We start from the raw sequence: 21600 nt of genomic DNA on the forward strand, positions 1-21600 counted from the left end.
ATAAATATAATTGCTTTATTAACTTTTTCAATTATTAAAATAATAAATTATATATAAAAAAATGTAAAACAAAAGATGATGAATGTTAAGTTATTATCATAATTGTTTAAATTCATGTGTAATTAAAAGGTAATAAATATTACACGTTAATTATTTGTAAATATTGTATTTTTTACGAAAGTTCAATTTAAAAATATTATTATCGTTCTGTACATATTAAATCACTGTAAATATCATCAGAAATGTTATAAATATAAATTTCTTATGAAGATTCAACTTTATTGCTTATTAATTATTCATCCCATTAGATACTACCGTTACAAAACCTTTTTTTTTTTAGATTTTAAGGATAAATTAACACTACTAATTAATTATACCTAAATTTTTATATATTTAAAAAATGTCTTTTATTATACTAATTAAAACTACATGTAATTAATTTAAAAATTCAAACGTATATTATTTTTTTAATTTACTTGAATGATACAATAAAGTTTGACAGCAAAATTTGTTTCATTGATAAATTCTAAAAATAAATATAAAAAAAAATCAGATATTTAAAAATAGAATAAATTTATAAGAGCGGCAATATTTAATTATATTTTGCCAACTATAAAGTCCACATTTTAAAATAATAGCGAATTTTTTCATGTAAATAAACCTTATAAATAATGTTATTAATATTAAAATTTAAATAAAAATGTCAAATAATTTCGACGAGTGAACAGCAACAATCTAGAAGAAATAACCAATCGAATTAAAAATTACCTGGTAAGTTATTTAAAAAATTTTTCAACATACTTGTATAGTTATGAAATCAAAATGGCCGCATTTTAGTTTGCAGAGATACGACTGTCTTTGCTGTTTGCCAATGGCTCAGTTATAATTTTTAAAAATATTGTGGGTTTATGATAGTGACAATACATAAATTGTATGAATATTAATTAATATATATAATAAATTAAATCATAGAGTTGTTTAAAAACTCGGTAAATATTCAAAGATTTATAAAACTTTTTTTTTTATGTTCTAGCACTTGTAGCGGTCTTTCTCTATTCATCTATCTACTTACTCTTTTTTTCTCGAATACTCTCTTGCTTCTTCGTCTTTTATATTTCTATCTCTATCTTACTTTGCCGGGCCAAGCCCATTGTCTATCGACTAATTTATTTATAGCAAATATCTTGCGAAAAATAATTTGTCAGTTAATTATTATGAAATATTCATTTTTTGTAAATTTACATTTTAGCATGATCATTTTTAAAAACTCAATAGTAAAAGTCATTCTCATTTTAAAAAATAGTACATTCTATTCTCTATCCTCAAAGTTATAAGTATAAATAAATTTATTAATAATTTTTAACAGATTAATCACAAATTATTTGAGACTGGAGTATGTTGCGGCATCATCATTCAATGCAAAATCAGTTAAGAGATCAGAACAGGTTAGAGTCACGACGGCCTTATTAATTATTCAAATGAAATGGTTTAAATCACACTTGCTATCAATAATTTAAGTTACTGTTTATTTCGTAGAATGGTTGGACCAACTCGTCAAATGTCACAGGGGAATATGATGCCGCCACATCAACCTCAGCCACATATGCATTTGCACCGTGGTATGCATGCTCCACAACAAATTATTTCGATTGCTGGTCATCAAGCAATGCATGCACATCTTCAACATTCCGGACCACCTAGACAACCTCTCATTATTGGTGCTAACGCACAAAATCCAAATGGTAAGCTTTTTTTTTCTTTTATTTAATTAATATTTTTATAATAGAATTCCTGTTTACGCCATTTATAATAAATTTATAGGAATCAAATGTAAATAATATGTTTGCGTACAATCACTTCAATCCCTTATTAAAAAAAGCGATTTAAAGTGATTAGAAAAAAACAAATTTTAAATACTTTTGAATACTTTTAAATTTCCCTTCTTATGGGCATTCAATATTATAAATCCTTTTAAATCACTTCTTTATTTTTCACATCACATATTATTGTGTGTTTCATATAAATAATATATTTTTTTCAAATATGTTATTTAAAAGTTATTTTTTATCAAAGAAAACTAAGTAACAAAATATAAGTTTTAAGGGGGATCACTAGTATGAAATTTAAAAGAATCAATTCAATTTTTTTGCGTATTTCGATAGTCTATATCTTCAAAAATAACATACTACAATTTCTAGTGCATATTTTGAATAGTTTTTTTGAGTTACAGCCATCTGGAGAGCAGCCGCTTATCGGTTCTCAAAAATACATTTTTCAAAATTACTGCAGTTAACTCGAAGACAAATCATTCGATCGATTTGATTTTGAATTGCAATTTTATTATATATGTTTCTACGTACCATGAACCTCCAGTTTTTCGATTGAATCAAAAATGTAATTTTGGCAGGCCAAAAATCATCAAATTTTCGCGTGAAATTAAAAATTTTTTTTAAAAACTCCGCCATTTTGGTAATTTCACTTTTTTTCTTAGCCCGAGGGTCATAGTACGGGAAATACCTTCGTTTAATAAATTTTTTGGTTTTTTTGATTTTATGGACTGTGAAGGTCGCTATCACTGCAGCAGTGGGGGACTTTTTTTTAACATTGGGAGATTGTGAATAACTCGCTGAATTTCGAATTTTTCGGTCCAAAAATTTGGTCTTGTATCCATTGTATATCCACATATATATTCTTAAAACATTAAAACATTCTATGCAGAAGTTTTCTTTAAAAAAATTCCCAAAAATCATCGTTTTTTCAGGCGGTCACTCTAGTGGTCCCGCTTAATAAAATATTATTTTCTTTATTGAGCTTAATGTTAAACTCTAGAATATACAGTCACAAATAGATAATATTTTATGAGTAACTTAGTTCTATTGTTTAATATTTTATCAATTATATTGTCCATAATAATTAATTTAAAAAAATATCAGTAACATAAGTATTATTTATATTTGATTTCTATTATAGGTTGGCATGTGGTATTCTTATATTTTACAGCTCATTAATCGTGATTTAAGAGGTTTCCCGACTTAGCATTGTTATTTTGCACGCTATTTTTTATATTTTATTTATAACATTTATCATTCAATCGTTTTATAAGCAGTGATACAAATAAAAAATTTACATCAGAGTTTTTGTAAAAGGTCTAGTTAAGTTACATTTTACTATTTTTTGACTCTATTTCATTATTCTCTAGATAACGAAAACAATGACATCATTACGGAAAACAAATTTAAAATTTAAATAAAGTTATCTTATATCCTCCGTATGTTTAATTTTGTTAGGATATCGGCACGTTTTAACCGTGATCTGCCTGTGTGCCCTTATAATTGGTATGGAAGCTAAAAAACATCAGCCAAACTTACCTTATAATATTGAAAATTTGGACCTGTTATTTGGGCCAACGGGATGTATCGAAGGTCGGTTTTATTTATTTCATTACCTCGAATTTTTTTAATTTTTTTTACCAAACTAATTTTCACCTGTAATTAACATTGGGATTTATCAATTAATAATTATTGAAACAATATTTTAATATATGTACAAAATTTTTCGCTGAAAAATAAAAAGAAAAAACAATTAATTTGTTTAAAAAATCGTAAAGTTTCTCGGAAAAAATGTAAAATATATATGTTTGGACGAAGACTTGTCGATACATCATTAAAAAGTTTATCTACTCTCGTAATTCTTTGAAGTAATTTAATCATATCACTTTTGTGTTTTTGTTTTGAAATATTATACTGCTTTAAATTTTTATTATGTTTAAGTTTTTGTGGCTTGTTTATTTTATAACATTTTTTTTTTTCTATAAATATTTTTTATTTTTGCAACCATACTATTTATGTTTAATTTTTTCCAGTTATCGAATGCTTTCATTAAGGAGAGAGGGATCTGAGATACAAAAAAAAGAAAATATTTTTGTGATTTTTTTTTCAGAGTCCTCGTTATTAAAATTCTTAAAATTTGCGACAATATTAAGCATCATTTCAAGAATATTCTGCAAAATTTTCATAAAAATATATTGAAAAATAAGCCAGTAGTAATGGGGAGAGACAAGTCACCTCAAAAAAAAAAAGATCTCCATGCTGTAGACAGGATATCTCAGGACTGCTTCATCTGAAATCAAAAAACCAAAAAGATTTCTTTAGTACATAAGTTTATCTTAGATTTGAACAAAGGAATAAACAAAATATTCATTTTTGAATTTTTGGTAAAGGTGCAATCAAAAAATTTTGACTTTTGCCAAAAATTTCTCCTTTTGTTTAATTAAAAAATAAGGAGTCATTGAAAAAAAAAATTCTACGTTCAGATCTAAGATGAATTTATGTACGAAAGAAATCTTTTTGTTTTTTTGATTTCAGATGTAGTCGTAAATTATCCTGCCTACGGCATGGAGACTTTTTTAAAGTGACTCGGCTCTCCCCACTACCACTGGCTTATTTTTCAATATTTTTTTATGAGAATTTAGCAGAATATTCTTGAAATGATGCTTAATCATGTCACAAATTTTAAGAATTCTAATAAAGACGACTCTGAAAGAAAAAAATCAAAAACAACCTCTTTTTTTTGTAACCTCGACCCCTTTCCCTCTTTAATATATACAATGATAATCTATTAATAATATTAACATTCTAATGTATATAATAATAATGATAATTAAATAGAAAATACATAAATTAACGAGTGATATTCTATGTGCTTAGGCACGATGGTAAGCATCAGCGTGAACAGACAGTCGGACTCAACAGTTCCAGTAAGTCAAACAGTTGTACAATATCAATATCAAGGTAACATTCAGCAAGTAAATTCACCACAACAACAACAGCAACAGCAGCAACAACAACAGCAACAACAGTCAAATCCAGGTGAAAATAAATCACCTACTCGTGATGACAGTAGAGAATCTCGAAATCATAGTCCGTCAAATCAAAATCACGGAAACACTACAAATCAAAATTTGGCAAACATGAAAGAGAAAACTCCAATGTGTTTAGTAAATGAATTGGCGCGATTTAATAAAATTCAACATCAATACAGACTAACGAATGAGCAAGGACCAGCACATAAAAAAAGATTTACTGTAACGTTAAAATTAGGAGAAGAAGAATATGTTGCTGATGGTCCTAGTATTAAAAAAGCTCAACATAGTGCAGCAACAGAAGCACTTACTAAAACATTGTATATACAACCACCACCAAAACCTAGATCTATACGAATTGGTCATTCAACAAAAAGTCAAACAGGCTGTGAAAATTATACGAGTCATTTACCACCAACTGTTGAGCTCAATGCATTGGCTATGAAACGTGGTGAGCCAACAACGTACACATATAAACATGCACCTTCACCACCAAATATACCTTTTAATAATATACCAGATCCTCGGATGTTTAATCCAAATTATCCACGTAATATAAATCATCGTTTTTTAGCTGCTAAACCAGAAGGTCTTTATGTAGTAACATTGAAAGTTGGTGATCGTGAATTTATTGGGCAAGGTGTTACTGGTCAAGCAGCTCGGCACGATGCAGCAAGCCGAGCTTTAGAACAATTACGACAGTTACCACTTCCTGAAGAAGTAGTACAAACGACTACTAACGAAAATGGCGCGAGCCCAGGTATTGAAGATCTTAATGCTGAGCTTAAGAGTCCAGTTTCATTGGTTCATGAGACAGCATTGAAAAGAGGATTATCTGTAAGCTTTGAAGTTGTATCTGAAAGTGGTAAACCACATATTCGTATATTTAAAACTAAATGCAGTGTTGGAGATACTGTAACACATGGTGAAGGATCTTCGAAAAAAGTATCGAAAAAACGTGCAGCAGAACTTATGTTAGATGAATTAAAAAGGCTTCCACCTTTACCTACAACGGTACAGTGTCGACCACTTCGTATGAAACGTAAACCTCCGGCTACTAAAAAAAAATCACGGAATCTTATAAAAGATTATCAAGAGCCACGATCTGATTCTGAGATTGCCGATGAAGTTAATCCTATTTCACGTCTCGTTCAAATACAACAGGCTCAAAAAAAACCAGAACCAACATATTCATTAGTTGAAGAAAAAGGTGCACCTAGACGACGAGAGTTTCTTATGGAAGTCTCTGTTGGTAATATTTCGGCACGAGGAATTGGACCAAATAAAAAACTTGGAAAACGAGCAGCAGCTGAAGCTCTTTTGTCTAAACTCGGTTATAGTAAACCAGAAGTACAACCAATTAAGTCGTCTATTAAAACAGCTGATAGTGAAAATTCAACTAGTGAAAGTAAACCAAGGAAAGTAACTTTCCTTGAAGATGATAAACATCAGCATCAAAATGAAACTCAAAGTCATCCAGTTGGTGGTACTATTGGACGTCAATTAGTTCCAGGATTACTTTTAGTAGATGGTGGACAAGAAAATAAAGTAAATAGTGGCCCGAGTGTTCAAGCAGTAGCTGAAGAATTGCGAGAACAGCAGCAGAGTAATACTTCCGGTATATCTCCAAAGGAACAATTGAAATATTTAGCACAACTTCTTAATTTTGAAGTAGAATTCAGTGATTTTCCAAAGGTACGTTTTATTAATACGTTTTTTTTCAGGGTGGCCACAAAGAAATAATTTCAAAATTCCCTGATATTTCCTGGTTTTCCAGTAAAGTTTTTTTACATTTTTTCCGAATTCAGTAATTTAATTCGTATCATTTAGATATTCAAAATTTTTATTATATTTTTATTTTCAATAATTAAATTTGATGATTAAATCATACGAGAAAGCAAAAAAAAGGTCAAAATAATTTAACATTGTCTACTTTTGATTATTCGATATTAAAAATATATAATTTGAATTATTTAATAACAAATTTTATAATTAAAATAATTTCAAAATACACCGGTCACAAAAATTAAGGGATATTAAAAAAATTCAAAATTTTTAAGTGATATTGAACAGGTTATAACTCAAAGGAAAATGTTCATACAACAAGAGCACAAAAGAGAAATTTTAGCTTCAAGTATCTAATTTTCTGATCTGGTTTCGAAATTTTTCCATTATGCACGGTTTCGGAGTAATCAAAAATCAATCGCAATTATCGAAAAAAATCTATTGAAGCCCGTAGACCGTTTTCAAGACGAGCAAAAATTTGCAAATTTTTTTTTTCGATGGTTTTCTCAGGATTACTCTGGGACCGTGCATAATAAAATGATTTACAGACCAGATCAGAAAACTAGACACTTGAAGCTACAATTTGCTTTTTTTGTTTTTGTTGAATGATCGTTTTCTTTCGAGTTACAGCTTGTTCAAAATCACTTAAAAATTTGGAATTTTTTAAATATTTCTTAATTTTTGTGACTAGTGTATTACTGAAAATTTTTTTAATTTTTAACTGACGCAATTAAATTCTCGGATACTTTTCAAAATTCCCTAACATTTCCATAATATTTCCCGGTTGCATGAAATTCCCTGATAATTCCCGACATTCCCGGTTTGTGGCAATCCTGTTTTTATTAATTTATTTATGATTAATCGATTAACCTTTTTTTTTCATTAATTAAATTTTATGCTATTAATAAAATTACATGCAATGATTTAAAATGATAGAATTTTCAGGGTGTATACAAGGAGTATTTGTCATTGGTATCACTCAGTACTGATCCGCCTCAAGTTTGTCATGGTCATGGCCCAACTACAAGTGCAAGCAGAGATCAAGCGGCTCTTACAGCTCTACGTACCCTTAGTAAACTTGGATTGGATAGCGTTACAAATACACAAAAGAAAGAACAATCTGCTCCAAATGAGCAGACTAAAAATCAAGCGAAAAATAATATTCTCAATCAAGCGATCGACAAGTAACGTTGATTTGTAAAAATTGAATCATGACAAGTTTCATTTTTTACAGTACGTTTTGCTTCGTATATTATAACAGTCATAAAGCGTGTTTTTTTTTAGTTTTTAATTTTTTTTGTTTTTTTTGATTTTATATTATTTTTTTGTTTTCATTATATTTTTTCATATACATTAAATCGCTGACATAGAAGCAAGGAACTAGCAGTAATAATGATCGCTTGAAATCATTGTCGAATCGCGTTTATAATTTACTCGCAGTATTATTGCCCTTGTGGAATACATATTAAACGAAAATATAAATAGATCAAATTAAATTCTATAGTCGCTTTTTATTATTATTATTTTTTCGTTTTTACGGTATGTTTATCCTAACTTGTCTTCCGCTTGGGCAAAGTAACACGATGAAATTACGAATAAAATATCGTTTAAAATTTTATTTATCAATAATGATCGAAGTTAATTATCAAATAATTAATATCTCTGACGAAATTTCGGCCATCCCTTCAATCTTATTGTTTCTTCTTAACTTCCAATTTATCGTATCTTATTCTTCCTTCATCAGTAAAACTTTAACTAAATTTATAATCTTTCTTTAGTTATATTTTACCGGGAATTAATACGAATTTAAAAGTTTATAATTTTTCCATAGTAAATAAGAAAAAAAAGTTGAATAATTTTATTTTATTCAACTAAAAAATTAGGATTGAATTATCTGTACTTCATAAAATGTTATTAATGGTTTAAAAAAAAATTATTACCAATTAATTATTATAAATATATATATATATTATACAATATTTTTTTTCAATCAAGTATTTTAAGAAATTGTTACAAAAAAAAAAAAAATTAATGAATTTTAAACGAAATTTTTTTTATATTGTTTTGCTGGAGATAATATTTTATAATTCACCCCGTTGCCTTACGATTAACACATGATTAAAACTGAATTGTGTTGTAAAATCTTAAAGCAACGTCATTGAATTACATAATATTCTCTCGCATTTATTTATAAGGACTTATGATATTATGATTGTAAATTAATTTTGGGAGGAGTCGGTATGCGGATGTGAAGGAAATTGAGGATATGAAAGCTTATTAAACAGTATTCCGCTGAATACTTCACATATTTTTCAGAGATAAATTTTTTTTTTTTTTAATGCATCATTCCCCTATTTCCTTTTGTATTGAACAATGTTGTTTATAACACCGACATTTCCTAAATAAAATCAATCTTATTATCATTGATGATATAAACCCACTAAATTAAAAATAAATAAAAAAATAAAATTAATATTCTCATGTTTTTTTGTGTTCAACATACATATATTTTTATTTGTTTATACTATTTTTTTACGATTTTATTAATATAATATTTAGTATTATAAATTTATTCAATATTTTACATATATATATTTTTTTTGTAATCAGGTTGATAGTTAAAATATTGAATACAATACAAGTACTAAATTTAATTAGATTTAAATTAATTTTTTTAAAAATTACTTCAAAGTAGTTGCAAAAAAAAATTGTTCATTAAAATAAATGAATAATTTTCAATGTCTAATTACATTTACTTATATATAATAAAGTTTATCATTAAATACGTTTAGATAAAAATTTGAATGACTGAAATAAATATTTTTATTTTGTAGCACATTGTTGTAGAATTTATGTAAATGTCCCGTTGGATAGTATCTTTTTAAATAAAATGATTTCTAGTAAATTAAACATTCTAATGGTTATAAAAAGTATTAATATTACACATAGTTTGTAAATAGATGTTTCATTTTTTTTTATTTAAATTAACTTTGAAACGATTAGTTGTGTATAATAATCCAAATTATTTAATTTTCAATATAATTTGAAGAAAAAAATAAAATAATAAATTCTGTGTTCTTTGAGTTTCATTCAATATAAATAAATATGATGAAAATTTTTATAAAAGATTATCAACTGGGACATTTATTATATTTTTTAGTTAATTGAGTTTTGTAAAATAAACATCATATCAAAAAACTATTTTTTAATTCTTATCTTATACTAAATAAACATTTAATTAAGTCCATCGAATTTTCATAAGTTTATAAAAATAGTTCAATTTTTAAACGTACGAAATACAATCTTACTGATAAATCTTAAGGGGGGGAGGTGGTTTGAGATACAAAAAAAAAGGTACTGTCACTTTTTATCCGAAGACAAAATATCCAAGTACAATTTATCTGATAGACAAAATATCCCCGGACTAAAGATCTTATAATATAAATACTTTTAATATAAATAGTACGGTACCCTTTCATCAGAAATGTTTAATATATTTCCATGTAAAATTTGAGTGTGTGATATTAAAAATATATTAACACATAAGCTTGAAATTACAATTAAATTATACTGTGCCCTTTTTTCAAAAATTTTGGGTGGGTATGTCTTCGATTTGGAAAATTCAAAGGTCAAATTAAATAAAAGTGCTCCCATGAAAGGATCCAACAATTCCTAAACTTTATAAAAATGCACCTACTTATATTACATCTTAAAACTTTTAAAAAAAAGTTTAAAATCTAAAATGAACACAAACCACCTGAAATAGGATTCAATTCTTTATTCCATTAATCTTAAACGGTATGAGTGTGAATGTAGCAAGCATTAGACAATTTATAAAGTTAAAATAAATAAATAAATTAAAATAATAAAATTTGAAAAATGCGCATACGGATTTGGCATTTATCTATAAATGCATTTTTTAATTTTTACTCTGCTTACATTTTATTCATTTATTCCAAAATTTGCAAAATTGACAACTGTTTGTTCCATATACGCTCATTAAATGGTAATCATAATTACTATCTTAAAAAACTAATGAGTATGAATGTAACTGACATCAAAAAAATTTAAAATTTTAACGCACAATATTTTTTATTTTTGTTTTTTGAAGGTCTAAACATTAAAAGTTATTTACGAAATGTATGTTGAAAATTCATTATTATTCTAATTAATTTAAAATTTAATATTTAATCAATTATTGATACATCAAAAAACAATTTTGTAATTTTTAATTTCCCGGTAAATAATTTCATACTTTTATTAGTGTGTACTCATGTACATTTTTAAAAGGCTTATTTTCTTTAAATAATGCAATTTTAATTAATGATATCCAGTTAAAAAATAATCTTATTGTACAAAACGGACATGACATTATTAGTTTTTTATGAGTGTGAATGTAACAATCGTGAGACAAATTTAAAATTATAAATAAATGTAAATAATTACAAAAATAATATTTAAAAAAAACGCAATTATTAATTTCAAAATTTTTCAAAAGCGCATTTTTTTTTAATTTTATTTTATTAATCATTTCTCTTTTTATTAACAATTCTAAATTTGTCTGATGTCTGCTACATTCACATTAAAAAAAACTAATATTCTCATGTCCATTTTGTACAATAAGACTATTTTTTAACTGGATTTCATTAATTAAAACTGCATTATCTAAAGAAAATAAGCTTTTTAAAAATTTCCATGAGCACACACTAATAAAAATATAAAATTATTAACCGGGAAATTTAAAATTATTTATGATATTGAAGTTAGCCGACGTCTGATAGTTTTTGAATTTTTTTTAAAACGATAAATTATAAAAAAATAATATTTTAAAAAAATGCAGTTATAGTTTTTTGAATTTTCCACATGTGCATTTTTTTAGTTTTTTTTAATTCTTGAAAAAAATTCCAAAAAATTATTAATTGTCTACCAACTTCAGGATCATAATTGTTTTTTGATTTATCAATAATTAATTAAATATTAAAGTTTAAATTAAAATAATAATGAATTCTTGACATGGATTTCGTAGATAACTTGTAATGTTTTTTTTTTTCAAAAAACAAAAGTAAAAAATATTGTGCGCTATAACTTATTTCCGGTAAAGAGATTCTCCTCTACGTGTCAAGATATAAAAAAAGCGCTAACTTCACACTGTTGAAATGAAACTAAACGAAGAAACTTATGTGTGTATGTCATGATTCACTTATACCTGAATATATCATATACCTGAATATATATCACAGATGTAATGCAAAAACGTTGTGTCACGAATTGTTGTGGATATTGTAGGTGATTGAAATTAAATTGTGCAGTCGGCGTGGCGCGGCTCCATCAACAATTAACGTCACACAATGGTAAATAATATCCATTATTCCAATAATTTCCTTCTACTAATTAAGTTACTTTATCATAAATTAACCTATCAACAATCAATTGTTTTATTTTTTGTTCATAAGATCAACAATGTTTTTTTAAATTTTATTTTCAAAGATTTAATCAACAATTAGTCATGTGAATTTAAATAAATATATGGACTGTTCAATGATGTAATTGATGCTATAATTTATTTAATGAATGATGAACTTAAAAAATTTTTAATTATTTATTTACAGGGAAGATTAAAATGGAGTGCGGTTATAGGACTGCTATTTTTCATACTAGAACTAGATGCCTTTTATGTTCCTGGAGTAGCTCCCGTTGAATTTAAAAAAGGCCAAAAGATAAATGTTAAAGCTGTAAAAATGACAAGTACACGTACGCAATTACCATATGAATATTATTCATTGGGATTTTGTAGGCCAAAAAATGGAACTGTCATTTATATGTCAGAAAATTTGGGTGAAGTTCTTCGTGGTGATCGGTGAGATTTAATCATTTATTTATATATTTACAAGTATATGTTATTGTTATTGTTTATATTAAACTAGAATTGTAAACACGCCGTATGAAGTGGCAATGGGAGAAGATATTAGTTGTAGATTATTATGTCATTCGCCGCAGAAACCCATGAATTGGAATGAAAAAGAATCAAAAACTGTTATCGAACGAATACAGCATGAATATACAGTTCATTTGTGAGTAAAAAACATTTTAACTTCATAAATTCGTGGGTTTGTTGATTAAATTTTATAAATTTATTTGTTTTTGCTAATATAGACTGATAGATAATTTACCTGCTGCCACTAAAAAAACTCACGAAGATGATAATACCATAGTTTATTATGGGTATCGGCTTGGTGGTGTCAAAGGTGATCAAGTATACATAAACAATTATCTTAAACTTAAGCTGAGTTATCATAAACATGGAGAGTGAGTATTAATATAATTTACGACTATAAAGATATTTTTATTTTGTAAAATTACAACTTTTACCATAAATTATTATTAGTATTCATCCTTAGATACAAATATTATTTAATAAATGATATACCATACATTGATTATTTACTTATTAAGGAGAGAAGCTGGTCTGAGATACAAAAAAAAAGCCTAAACTTGTGATTTTTCTTTTTTCAAAGAACCTTATTTATTAAAATTCTTAAAATTCGTAACATTATTAAGCATCATTCCAAGAATATTCTGCTAAATTTTCAAAAAAAAATATTGAAAAATAAGCCAGTGGCAGAAGGAAGAGCCGCGTCACTTCAAAAAAAAAAAATTTCATGCCATGGGCAGGATAACTCATGACTGCTTCATCTGAAATCAAAAAACCAAAAAGATTTCTTTAGTACATAAGGTTATCTTGGATTTGAACGAAGGGATAAACAAAATATTTATTTTTTAATTTTTGGTAAAGATGCAATCAAAAAACTTTGATTTTAGCCAAAAATTGTTCCTTTTGTTTAATCAAAAAATAAGTAGTCATTGAAAAAAAAAATCTTTCGTTCAAATCCAAGATAAACTTAAGTACTAAAGAAATCTTTTTAGTTTTTTTATTTAAGATGAAGCAGTCATGAGTTATCCTGTCTACGGCATGGAGACTTTTTTTCAAGTGGCTCAGCTCTCCTTAATACCACTGGCTGATTTTTTAATATTTTTTTATGAAAATTTAGCAGAATATTCTCGGAATGATGCTTAATAATGTCACAAATTTCAAAAATTTTAATAACGAATGTACTCTGAAAGAAAATATGCTCTTTTTTTTTGTATCAGACCAGCTTTCTCTCTTAAAGTAAAAGACCCTAAACCCGATCAGTATCATAAGTTGCTCACTTTAACTAATTAAAGGTTTTTGTAATTATTATTAAAAAATTCGAAGTAAAAAATATTCTTCAAACTGAAATTTCATTTTAACACTTAAAACTACAGAAAATAACTGTAAGAAAAAAATGGTTTTTTATTTAATTTATCAATTTATATTGACTGTTTTAATTTCACTCTAATGACAAGTGCGCGGGTAATAAGTTTTTTACATGATTTCAAAGTTATTAGATTATTTAAATTGAAAAGATTGATAATTTATTAATTAAATAAATTATAATTTTACAGTAATGAATTTAGAGTAGTCGGTTTTGAAGTTGATGCAAGATCTGTTGATTTCAACGAAGTAGAATTTAAAGACAACAACTGTCAACCACCGGGTGATGTTTCTCCACAGTATGTTAATCCAAAAGGAACAAGACTTTTATTTTTATATTCTGTTGAATGGACTGAATCAGATGTTAGCTGGGCCAGTAGATGGGACGTTTATTTGGGAATGAATGATGTTGAAATTCATTGGTTTTCAATTATCAATTCTCTTGTTGTTGTATTCTTTTTATCAGGTAATATTTAATTATTGTTAAATATAATTTTTTACTTTTAATTAAACTAGAACATGTGCTTTAAGCTTTAACGGGTAGTTTTCTTGATGTTCTTAATCCGCAAAAAAAAATTATACTTCTAAAATGTCTTAAGGGAGACCATTAGTGTGATCGCCTGAAAAAACGATGATTTTTGGGAATTTTTTTAAAGAAAACTTCTGCATAGAATGTTTTAATGTTTTAAGAATATATTTGTGGATATACAATGGATACAAGACCAAATTTTTGGACCGAAAAATTCGAAATTCAGCGAGTTATTCACAATCTCCCAATGTTAAAAAAAAGTCCCCCACTGCTGCAGTGATAGCGACCTTCACAGTCCATAAAATCAAAAAAACCAAAAAATTTATTAAACGAAGGTATTTCCCGTACTATGACCCTCGGGCTAAGAAAAAAAGTGAAATTACCAAAATGGCGGAGTTTTTAAAAAAAATTTTTAATTTCACGCGAAAATTTGATGATTTTTGGCCTGCCAAAATTACATTTTTGATTCAATCGAAAAACTGGAGGTTCATGGTACGAAGAAACATATATAATAAAACTGCAATTCAAAATCAAATCGATCGAATGATTTGTCTTCGACTTATAACTGCAACAATTTCGAAAAATGTATTTTCGAGAACCAATAAGTGGTTGCTCTTCAGATAGCTGTAACTCAAAAAAACTATTCGAGATATGCACTAGAAATTGTAGTATGTTATTTTTGAAGGTATAGACTTACGAAATATGCAAAAAAGAAATGAATTGATTCTTTTAAATTGCATACTAGTGATCCCCCTTAAAACTTATATTTTTTTACTTAGTTTTCTTTGATAAAAAATAACTTTTAAATAAAAATTCTGCAAAAAATATATTATTTATATGAAACACACAAAATATGTGATGTTAAATATTGTAGTTATTGTATGCAAACATACTATTTTCATCTAATTCCTATAAGTTTATTACAAACGGATTTTATACTAGTGGTCCCCCTTAGTAATTATTCAGTTAACGAAGTACGGTTTTCTTGCAATTTTTTTGATAACTTAATATTTTTTATAACATAATATGATAAAATTATTTAAATAATATTTATAAAAGTATTGATTAATTTAATTTCTAAAGCTGATGAAAGACATGGGGTTGTTTAGATTCTTTGTGATCGTTTTTAATTAACGCTGAGAGTGTGACCGCTAAGGTTTAAAATCATATTTTAAAAAATTTTTTATAGTATTTAATGAATGATACAACTTATGTCATCAATAATAATCATTAATTTATTAGGAATTCTTACAATGATTATGGTAAGAACATTACGAAGAGATATTGCTCGTTACAATGCAGGCGATAGTGATAGCCTCGCAAGTTTGGATGAATCAATTGAAGAAACTGGTTGGAAATTAGTTCACGGTGATGTATTTAGACCACCAACAAACTCACGTCTCTTTGCTGCTGTTATCGGAAGTGGTATTCAAATATTCTTTATGGCACTAATCACAATATGTAAGGAATATTTTAATTTATTAATCAGTAATTCATATTTATTATTGAAAATTCAAAAGTTATTATAATGCCTTTTAACTTTTCTTTTAAACAGTTTTTGCTATGTTAGGAATGCTTTCACCGGCAAGCAGAGGAGCACTTGCTACTTGTGCAATTTTCTTCTACGCATTTTCTGGTTTAGTCGCTGGTTATTTTTCAGCACGTTTGTATAAAACAATACGTGGTAGACAATGGAAACGTGCTGCTCTTTTAACAGCAACATTTTATCCCGGAATAGTATTCAGCACATGTTTCTTCCTCAATTTTTTTATTTGGGGAAAACACAGTTCCGGTGCAGTACCATTTACTACAATGTTATCACTACTATGTCTTTGGTTCGGTATTTCTCTTCCTCTCGTTTATTTAGGATACTTTTTCGGTTATCGTAAACAACCATTTACACATCCAGTTAGAACAAATCAAATTCCAAGACAAGTACCAGATCAATTGTGGTACATGAATCCATTTTTATGGTAAATTTAAATTATTATCATTTATAAATAATATTTAAATAAATAAATTAAATAAATTACTTTTAATTATTTTTAGTACACTAATGGCTGGAATTTTACCATTTGGAGCAGTATTCATTGAATTATTTTTCATTTTAACTGCTCTTTGGGAAAATAGATTTTATTATCTTTTTGGCTTCCTGTTTCTCGTATTTTGTATCCTGGTTATTTCATGCTCACAAATATCAATTGTTATGGCCTATTTCCAATTATGCGGAGAAGTAAGTAGTTTTTGTTTTATTATTATTTTTTTTTACTTTTAATCAAATTAAGGGGGGAAGCTGGTCTCAGATACAAAAAAAAGAGAATATTTTTTTTTTCAAAGTACCTTCTTTATTAAAGTTCTTAAAATTTGTGATATTATTAAGCATCATTCCAAGAATATTCTGCTAAATTTTCATAAACAAATATTGAAAAAGAAGCCAATGCTAGTGGGGAGAGACGAGTCATTTAAAAAAAAGTCTCCATATCGTAGGCAGGATAACTCATGACTGCTTCATCTGAAATCTAAAAACCAAAAAGATTTCTTGACTACATAAGTTTATCTTAGATCTGAACGAAGGATTTTTTTTTCAATAACTACTTATTCTTTAATTAAACAAAAGGAACAATTTTTGGCAAAAATTAGAGTTTTTTGATGGCAGCTTTACCAAAAATTCAAAAATGAATATTTTGTTTATTACTCCGTTTAAATCCAAGATAAGCTTATGTACTAAAGAAATCTTTTTGGTTTTTTTTATTTCAAATGAGGCAGTCATAAGTTATTCTGGCTATGACATAGAGACTTTTTTTTGAGGTGACTCGTCTCTCCCCACTACCACTGGCTTATTTTTAAACATTTTTTTAGGAAAATTTAGCAGAATATTCTTGGAATGATGCTCAATAATGTCACAAATTTCAAAAATTTTAATAAAGAACGTACACTGAAAAAAAATCGCAAAAATGTCCTTTTTTTGTATCTCAGACGTCTTTCCCTCTTTAATAATTACTAATTAATTACTTTACCTGTTTTTTTTTAAAGGATTACAGATGGTGGTGGAGAAGTTTTATTGTCAGTGGCGGATCAGCTGTCTACGTTTTTGCCTATTCAGTTTTTTACTTTATGACCAAACTTGAAATTACCGAATTAGTGCCAACATTAATGTACTTCGGTTATACAGGACTAATGGTTTTGACATTTTGGTTATTAACTGGAACAATAGGTTTCTTTGCTGCTTATGCATTTATTCGTAAAATATATGCAGCAGTAAAGATTGACTAGTCCTTAATTTTCTTATAGTCGACTTCTCTATAATTAAAAAAAAATAATAATAAGAATAATAAAAACAGAGACAATTTTTTATTAATATTAATATGTGCGAAAACTCATTCTGCCTAATTTTTTGGCAACTGAATAAATATATCAAGTGAACGATAGAACGAATGATTAAATATAATTAATAATATAAAATAATTAAGATTATACTTAGTTTATATATTTTAAAGAAACAAAACTTTTCAAAATACGCATCCTCAGTTGAATTATTACTTTGATGTTTTGAAAAAAAAAGGAAAAAATAAATAAAATAATGAAATCATTGTCATATTTATTAGTACTTACAATATTTAAAATCATAAATAAATTTATTTAAAAATGCCAGTATATTTTATTTTTGAATATTTTTCTTAGTACACTTAAGCCTATGTAAGTACAATAAAAATTGATAATAATGTAGACAATATCAGTATTTTAAATATGAAAAATCTGATATATCATTTAATGTACAGAGCTTTGTTAAAAAAAAAAAAAACAAAATGAGAGATCATTATTTATTTATATCCAATTAATTGATAATAATCAGTGTAGTTTTAAAAAGTGATGATGACGGTTCTTCTTTTGCTTGATTCGGAACAAAAGATAAAAAATAATTAAAATTCCACCAATAGTGTATATTGTAATGACGGTATTTTCAACAGGCATGTAACATTTTGATAAAGCGTAATTATCTGGTGTAAAAACTCCCTACAATAAAATTTATAAAATAATTATATAAAATATTTAAATAAGTATATAAAATAAATATTAAAATTAATTGTATTAAATAATTATTCAATAGATTGTTTGAAATTACTCAAATCTTTTATTTATTTACCATTAAAAATGATGGATTATTTTTATTCCTCCAACTATATGAAGGAATTGTAACTTCTAGTGTGTCTTTACCGTGCATAAGCTTGCAACCATGATGCGTATGGCCGTCAACAATTAATCTTGGATTTAATAATTCCAAAAGCTATTCATTTTTTTTTTATTTAAAAATTAATACTTTAAAATATATATAACAATAAAAATAATAAATGAATTTTAAATTAAATTACTTGTTCAGATGATTCTTTTGATATACAATCCCATCGTTCTCGAAATTTCAAGTCTCTGATTTCATCTGGTGCCCGATCTGGTTCTCTGCAGAGACTATCAGACTTTCGATACATTGGATAGTGCTAAATAATATTTATTTTTATTATCTGTATTATTATTGGGGGAAAGGGGACTGTGATACAAAAAAAAGAGCGTATTTTTGTGATTTTTTTTTCAGAGTACCTTCGTTATTAAAGTTCTTAAAATTCGTGATATTATTAAGCATTATTTCAATAATATCTTGCTAAATTTTCATTAAAAAATAATAAAAAATAAGCTAGTGGTAGTGGGGAGAGACGAGTCATTTAAAAAAAAAGTCTCCATGCCGTAGGCAGGCAAAAAAAGGAAAAAAAAATTCCTTCATTCAAATCCATGATAAACTCATGTACCAAAGAAATCTTTTTGATTTTTTGATTTCAGATGAGGCAGTCATGAGTTATCCTGCCTACGGCATGGAGACTTTTTTTTTTAAGTGACTCGTCTCTCCCCACTACCACTGGCTTATTTTTCAATATTTTTTAATGAAAATTTAGCAGAATATTCTTGGAATGATGCTTAATAATTTCACAAATTTTAAGAATTTTAATTAAAAAAGGTACTCTAAAAAAAAATATGCTCTTTTTTTTGTAAGTAAAAAAATAAAAACAGTTAACGTACTTGAAGTAAAATTGGTCTGCTGTATCTTCCAATTTTATTTTTCGTAGACTTTGAACAATCAGCTTGTATGCCTTTTGCACATTTTAATTGCTCTATTTAAAAAAAAAAATTTAATAATCAAAAATAAATAATTATCTTTAAAAATAAGTAAAGATTATACTTGATATTTTATAAGTAGCAACTTCAGCGGGCCTACAAAGGAAACATCCGTCTCCTTCAAAGGCCATACTGTTAATAAGTACAAAATGATTTCCTCGCATACTGACTCTTCGGACATTTGGTGATTTCATACCATCAATAAATCGTTGATTTGTATAAGGTGTTATTGCTGTAATAATTATATTTTAATAGTAATTATTGGTGAAAACTAACTTGAGTAAACAAACCATAGTGAAAACCCATGTCATGATTTCCAGCAAGTACATAAGAATAAGTACTTTTTGGAACCGCAAAAAGAGAGTGGAATCTATTAATATAAGTTTCAAATTGGTCTGGACTACTTCGAAGTCCTTCATCAAATATATCTCCTGTAATTAATTAATTAAAATTAATATTAAAGAAAACTATAGTCTGCATTATTTATTTACATTAAATATGTATATTTATATATATTACAAACCTAAGAAAAAAACAATATCAGGTTTATGGAGAACCATTGATGTTTGAAAAGTTCTGTGCATTTGCCATTCTCTAAAAATATAAATAAATTTTTTAATTCTTTAATTTTTCTCAACTTTAGAGCTCAGCTCTGTAACTTTCTTTCGATGAGCTCTATTAAAATGACTCTAAGGACCATTTTCATAGATAATTCAATTCTCTATAAGAACTTTAATTGCAAAATAATAAAGAAAAAAAAATTGTGCTAGTTAACGAATAAAAAACAGAAGTTTTTTTTATTAACTTTAAGCGTATGACAAAAGAGAACTTTTTTGAGATATAGAGCTGAAATGTTATGACTTTTTTTTTTATTTAACTAACTTTTGAGATGTATTCAGTTAAAAAAAAAAGAAATTCTTTTTTTCTGATAGTCTATTCTACATAGGAATTAGAACTATTCTTTTCTCTTCTATTGGAGAATATCAGATAGTGTTTTACATAAATAAATAAATACAAACCTTCTAAGTTTATCGAACCAATGTCCATTTATAGATCCTAATAAATGAGTATCTGCTATAAAAATTATTTTAACAGGTTTTTCATCTGGTTTTGAGGGTTCAATTGTTGGATCTGCTTTAGAAACATCAAGATCTGGCCACGAGCACTAAAAATATTTATAAAATAAATAAAATGTATAAATACTTAAAATTAATGTAAAATAATTATTTATTCTTACTTGTGCAAGGACAACATAATAATTTAAATATTCACAGTAGACTAGCAGACAAATACCAGCAATAAAAGCTTCAAGTAAATAATATTTATAGGATCGTCTGTTTGTGCCTAACATTGGTTTAAAATATTTGAATATCAATTTAGATAAATTACAAAAACCATTTGTCAAAACTATTAAATTAGTTTGTTGTTGTTCAATTAATTATGTTTTAATTTAATAAACAAAATTTCCACCATGTTATGATTTTCTATGATAATTAAAAAAAATATTTAGATGCTGAATCATCAAGTGACAGGCTGATTTATCATACAACAAGTAACACTTTAAATTTAAGTTTTTTATGAATTAATTTGGCTTAAGCAAGTACATTTTTTAATTTGAATAATTTAATTTAAGTATGAATTGTAAATAATACATTGATGAGTTTATTAGTTACAGTATATTTTTAAGATTTATTTTTATCGTCAAATTAAATATACTTTGTTTATATTCTATTGGATTATCTTCAATATAATACTGATAAAATTAAAGCTATGCATTTTTATTCTATATTAATGATACTATTTAAACAATAAGAAGTCTTCACATGCAGGTTTGGTATTTTATTTTCAGATTGTTTACTAAATACTAAGGAGATACATGCAGTCATGGAGGAGAGAGAAAGAAGCAGATGTATATATTTCCTCTTTGTCTTTCTTGCAAATAAACAGAACAAAGTAACGCCCAAGGCG

General features: G+C 26.6%; 3 protein-coding genes across 9 annotated transcripts; 2 read left to right on the forward strand and 1 right to left on the reverse strand.

The window, feature by feature from the left end:
- Positions 1 to 687: 687 nt before the first annotated feature.
- Positions 688 to 9277, forward strand: LOC103569612 (double-stranded RNA-binding protein Staufen homolog 2). Of its 6 annotated transcripts, none has more exons than XM_053739226.1 (6): positions 688 to 771; positions 1367 to 1445; positions 1537 to 1742; positions 3288 to 3422; positions 4707 to 6556; positions 7583 to 9277. In XM_053739226.1, the coding sequence occupies exons 2-6, from the start codon at positions 1396 to 1398 to the stop codon at positions 7832 to 7834; spliced, it is 2493 nt and encodes an 830-aa protein (XP_053595201.1). In that variant the 5' UTR covers positions 688 to 771; positions 1367 to 1395; the 3' UTR covers positions 7835 to 9277. The 6 variants fall into 6 exon arrangements, with proteins under 6 accessions (XP_053595201.1, XP_053595200.1, XP_053595203.1 ...); XM_053739225.1 differs by lacking the exon at positions 688 to 771 and adding an exon at positions 842 to 989; XM_053739228.1 differs by lacking the exon at positions 688 to 771 and adding an exon at positions 843 to 989 and having other exon boundaries at positions 7592 to 9276.
- Positions 9278 to 11839: 2562 nt separating this feature from the next.
- LOC103569613 (transmembrane 9 superfamily member 4) lies at positions 11840 to 17907 on the forward strand. 2 transcript variants are annotated; one of them, XM_008546976.3, is made up of 9 exons: positions 11840 to 11997; positions 12256 to 12503; positions 12571 to 12717; positions 12800 to 12952; positions 14132 to 14406; positions 15712 to 15930; positions 16025 to 16442; positions 16519 to 16702; positions 17503 to 17907. In XM_008546976.3, the coding sequence occupies exons 1-9, from the start codon at positions 11995 to 11997 to the stop codon at positions 17740 to 17742; spliced, it is 1887 nt and encodes a 628-aa protein (XP_008545198.1). In that variant the 5' UTR covers positions 11840 to 11994; the 3' UTR covers positions 17743 to 17907. The 2 variants fall into 2 exon arrangements, with proteins under 2 accessions (XP_008545198.1, XP_053595206.1); XM_053739231.1 differs by lacking the exon at positions 11840 to 11997 and adding an exon at positions 12027 to 12189.
- A 143-nt stretch (positions 17908 to 18050) lies between these two features.
- On the reverse strand, positions 18051 to 21527 carry LOC103569615 (metallophosphoesterase 1). The gene is made up of 9 exons (XM_053739232.1): positions 20870 to 21527; positions 20652 to 20797; positions 20156 to 20226; positions 19923 to 20063; positions 19697 to 19864; positions 19537 to 19628; positions 18840 to 18962; positions 18614 to 18754; positions 18051 to 18483 (listed from the first exon to the last, which is right to left on the reverse strand). Exons 1-9 carry the CDS (start codon positions 20981 to 20983, stop codon positions 18319 to 18321), a joined length of 1161 nt encoding a protein of 386 aa, XP_053595207.1. The 5' UTR covers positions 20984 to 21527; the 3' UTR covers positions 18051 to 18318.
- Positions 21528 to 21600: the final 73 nt, after the last annotated feature.

This window comes from Microplitis demolitor, chromosome 5 (genome assembly GCF_026212275.2).
Source record: "Microplitis demolitor isolate Queensland-Clemson2020A chromosome 5, iyMicDemo2.1a, whole genome shotgun sequence".
Classification (NCBI taxonomy): Eukaryota; Metazoa; Arthropoda; class Insecta; order Hymenoptera; family Braconidae; genus Microplitis; species Microplitis demolitor.

Excerpts from the sequence above, each read along its gene's own strand:
- LOC103569615 (XM_053739232.1), bottom strand. The coding sequence starts at position 20,983 with ATGTTAGGCACAAACAGACGATCCTATAAATATTATTTACTTGAAGCT. Across the intron at positions 20,064-20,155 it reads TGATATTGTTTTTTTCTTAG|GAGATATATTTGATGAAGGA; the intron begins GTTTGTAATATA and ends AATTAATTACAG. Across the intron at positions 18,484-18,613 it reads ATAATCCATCATTTTTAATG|GGAGTTTTTACACCAGATAA; the intron begins GTAAATAAATAA and ends ATTTTATTGTAG.
- LOC103569613 (XM_008546976.3), top strand. Across the intron at positions 12,718-12,799 it reads CATGAATATACAGTTCATTT|ACTGATAGATAATTTACCTG; the intron begins GTGAGTAAAAAA and ends TTGCTAATATAG. Across the intron at positions 16,443-16,518 it reads TACATGAATCCATTTTTATG|TACACTAATGGCTGGAATTT; the intron begins GTAAATTTAAAT and ends AATTATTTTTAG.
- LOC103569612 (XM_053739226.1), top strand. The coding sequence starts at position 1,396 with ATGTTGCGGCATCATCATTCAATGCAAAATCAGTTAAGAGATCAGAAC. Across the intron at positions 1,446-1,536 it reads CAGTTAAGAGATCAGAACAG|AATGGTTGGACCAACTCGTC; the intron begins GTTAGAGTCACG and ends TTTATTTCGTAG. Across the intron at positions 1,743-3,287 it reads TAACGCACAAAATCCAAATG|GATATCGGCACGTTTTAACC; the intron begins GTAAGCTTTTTT and ends TAATTTTGTTAG.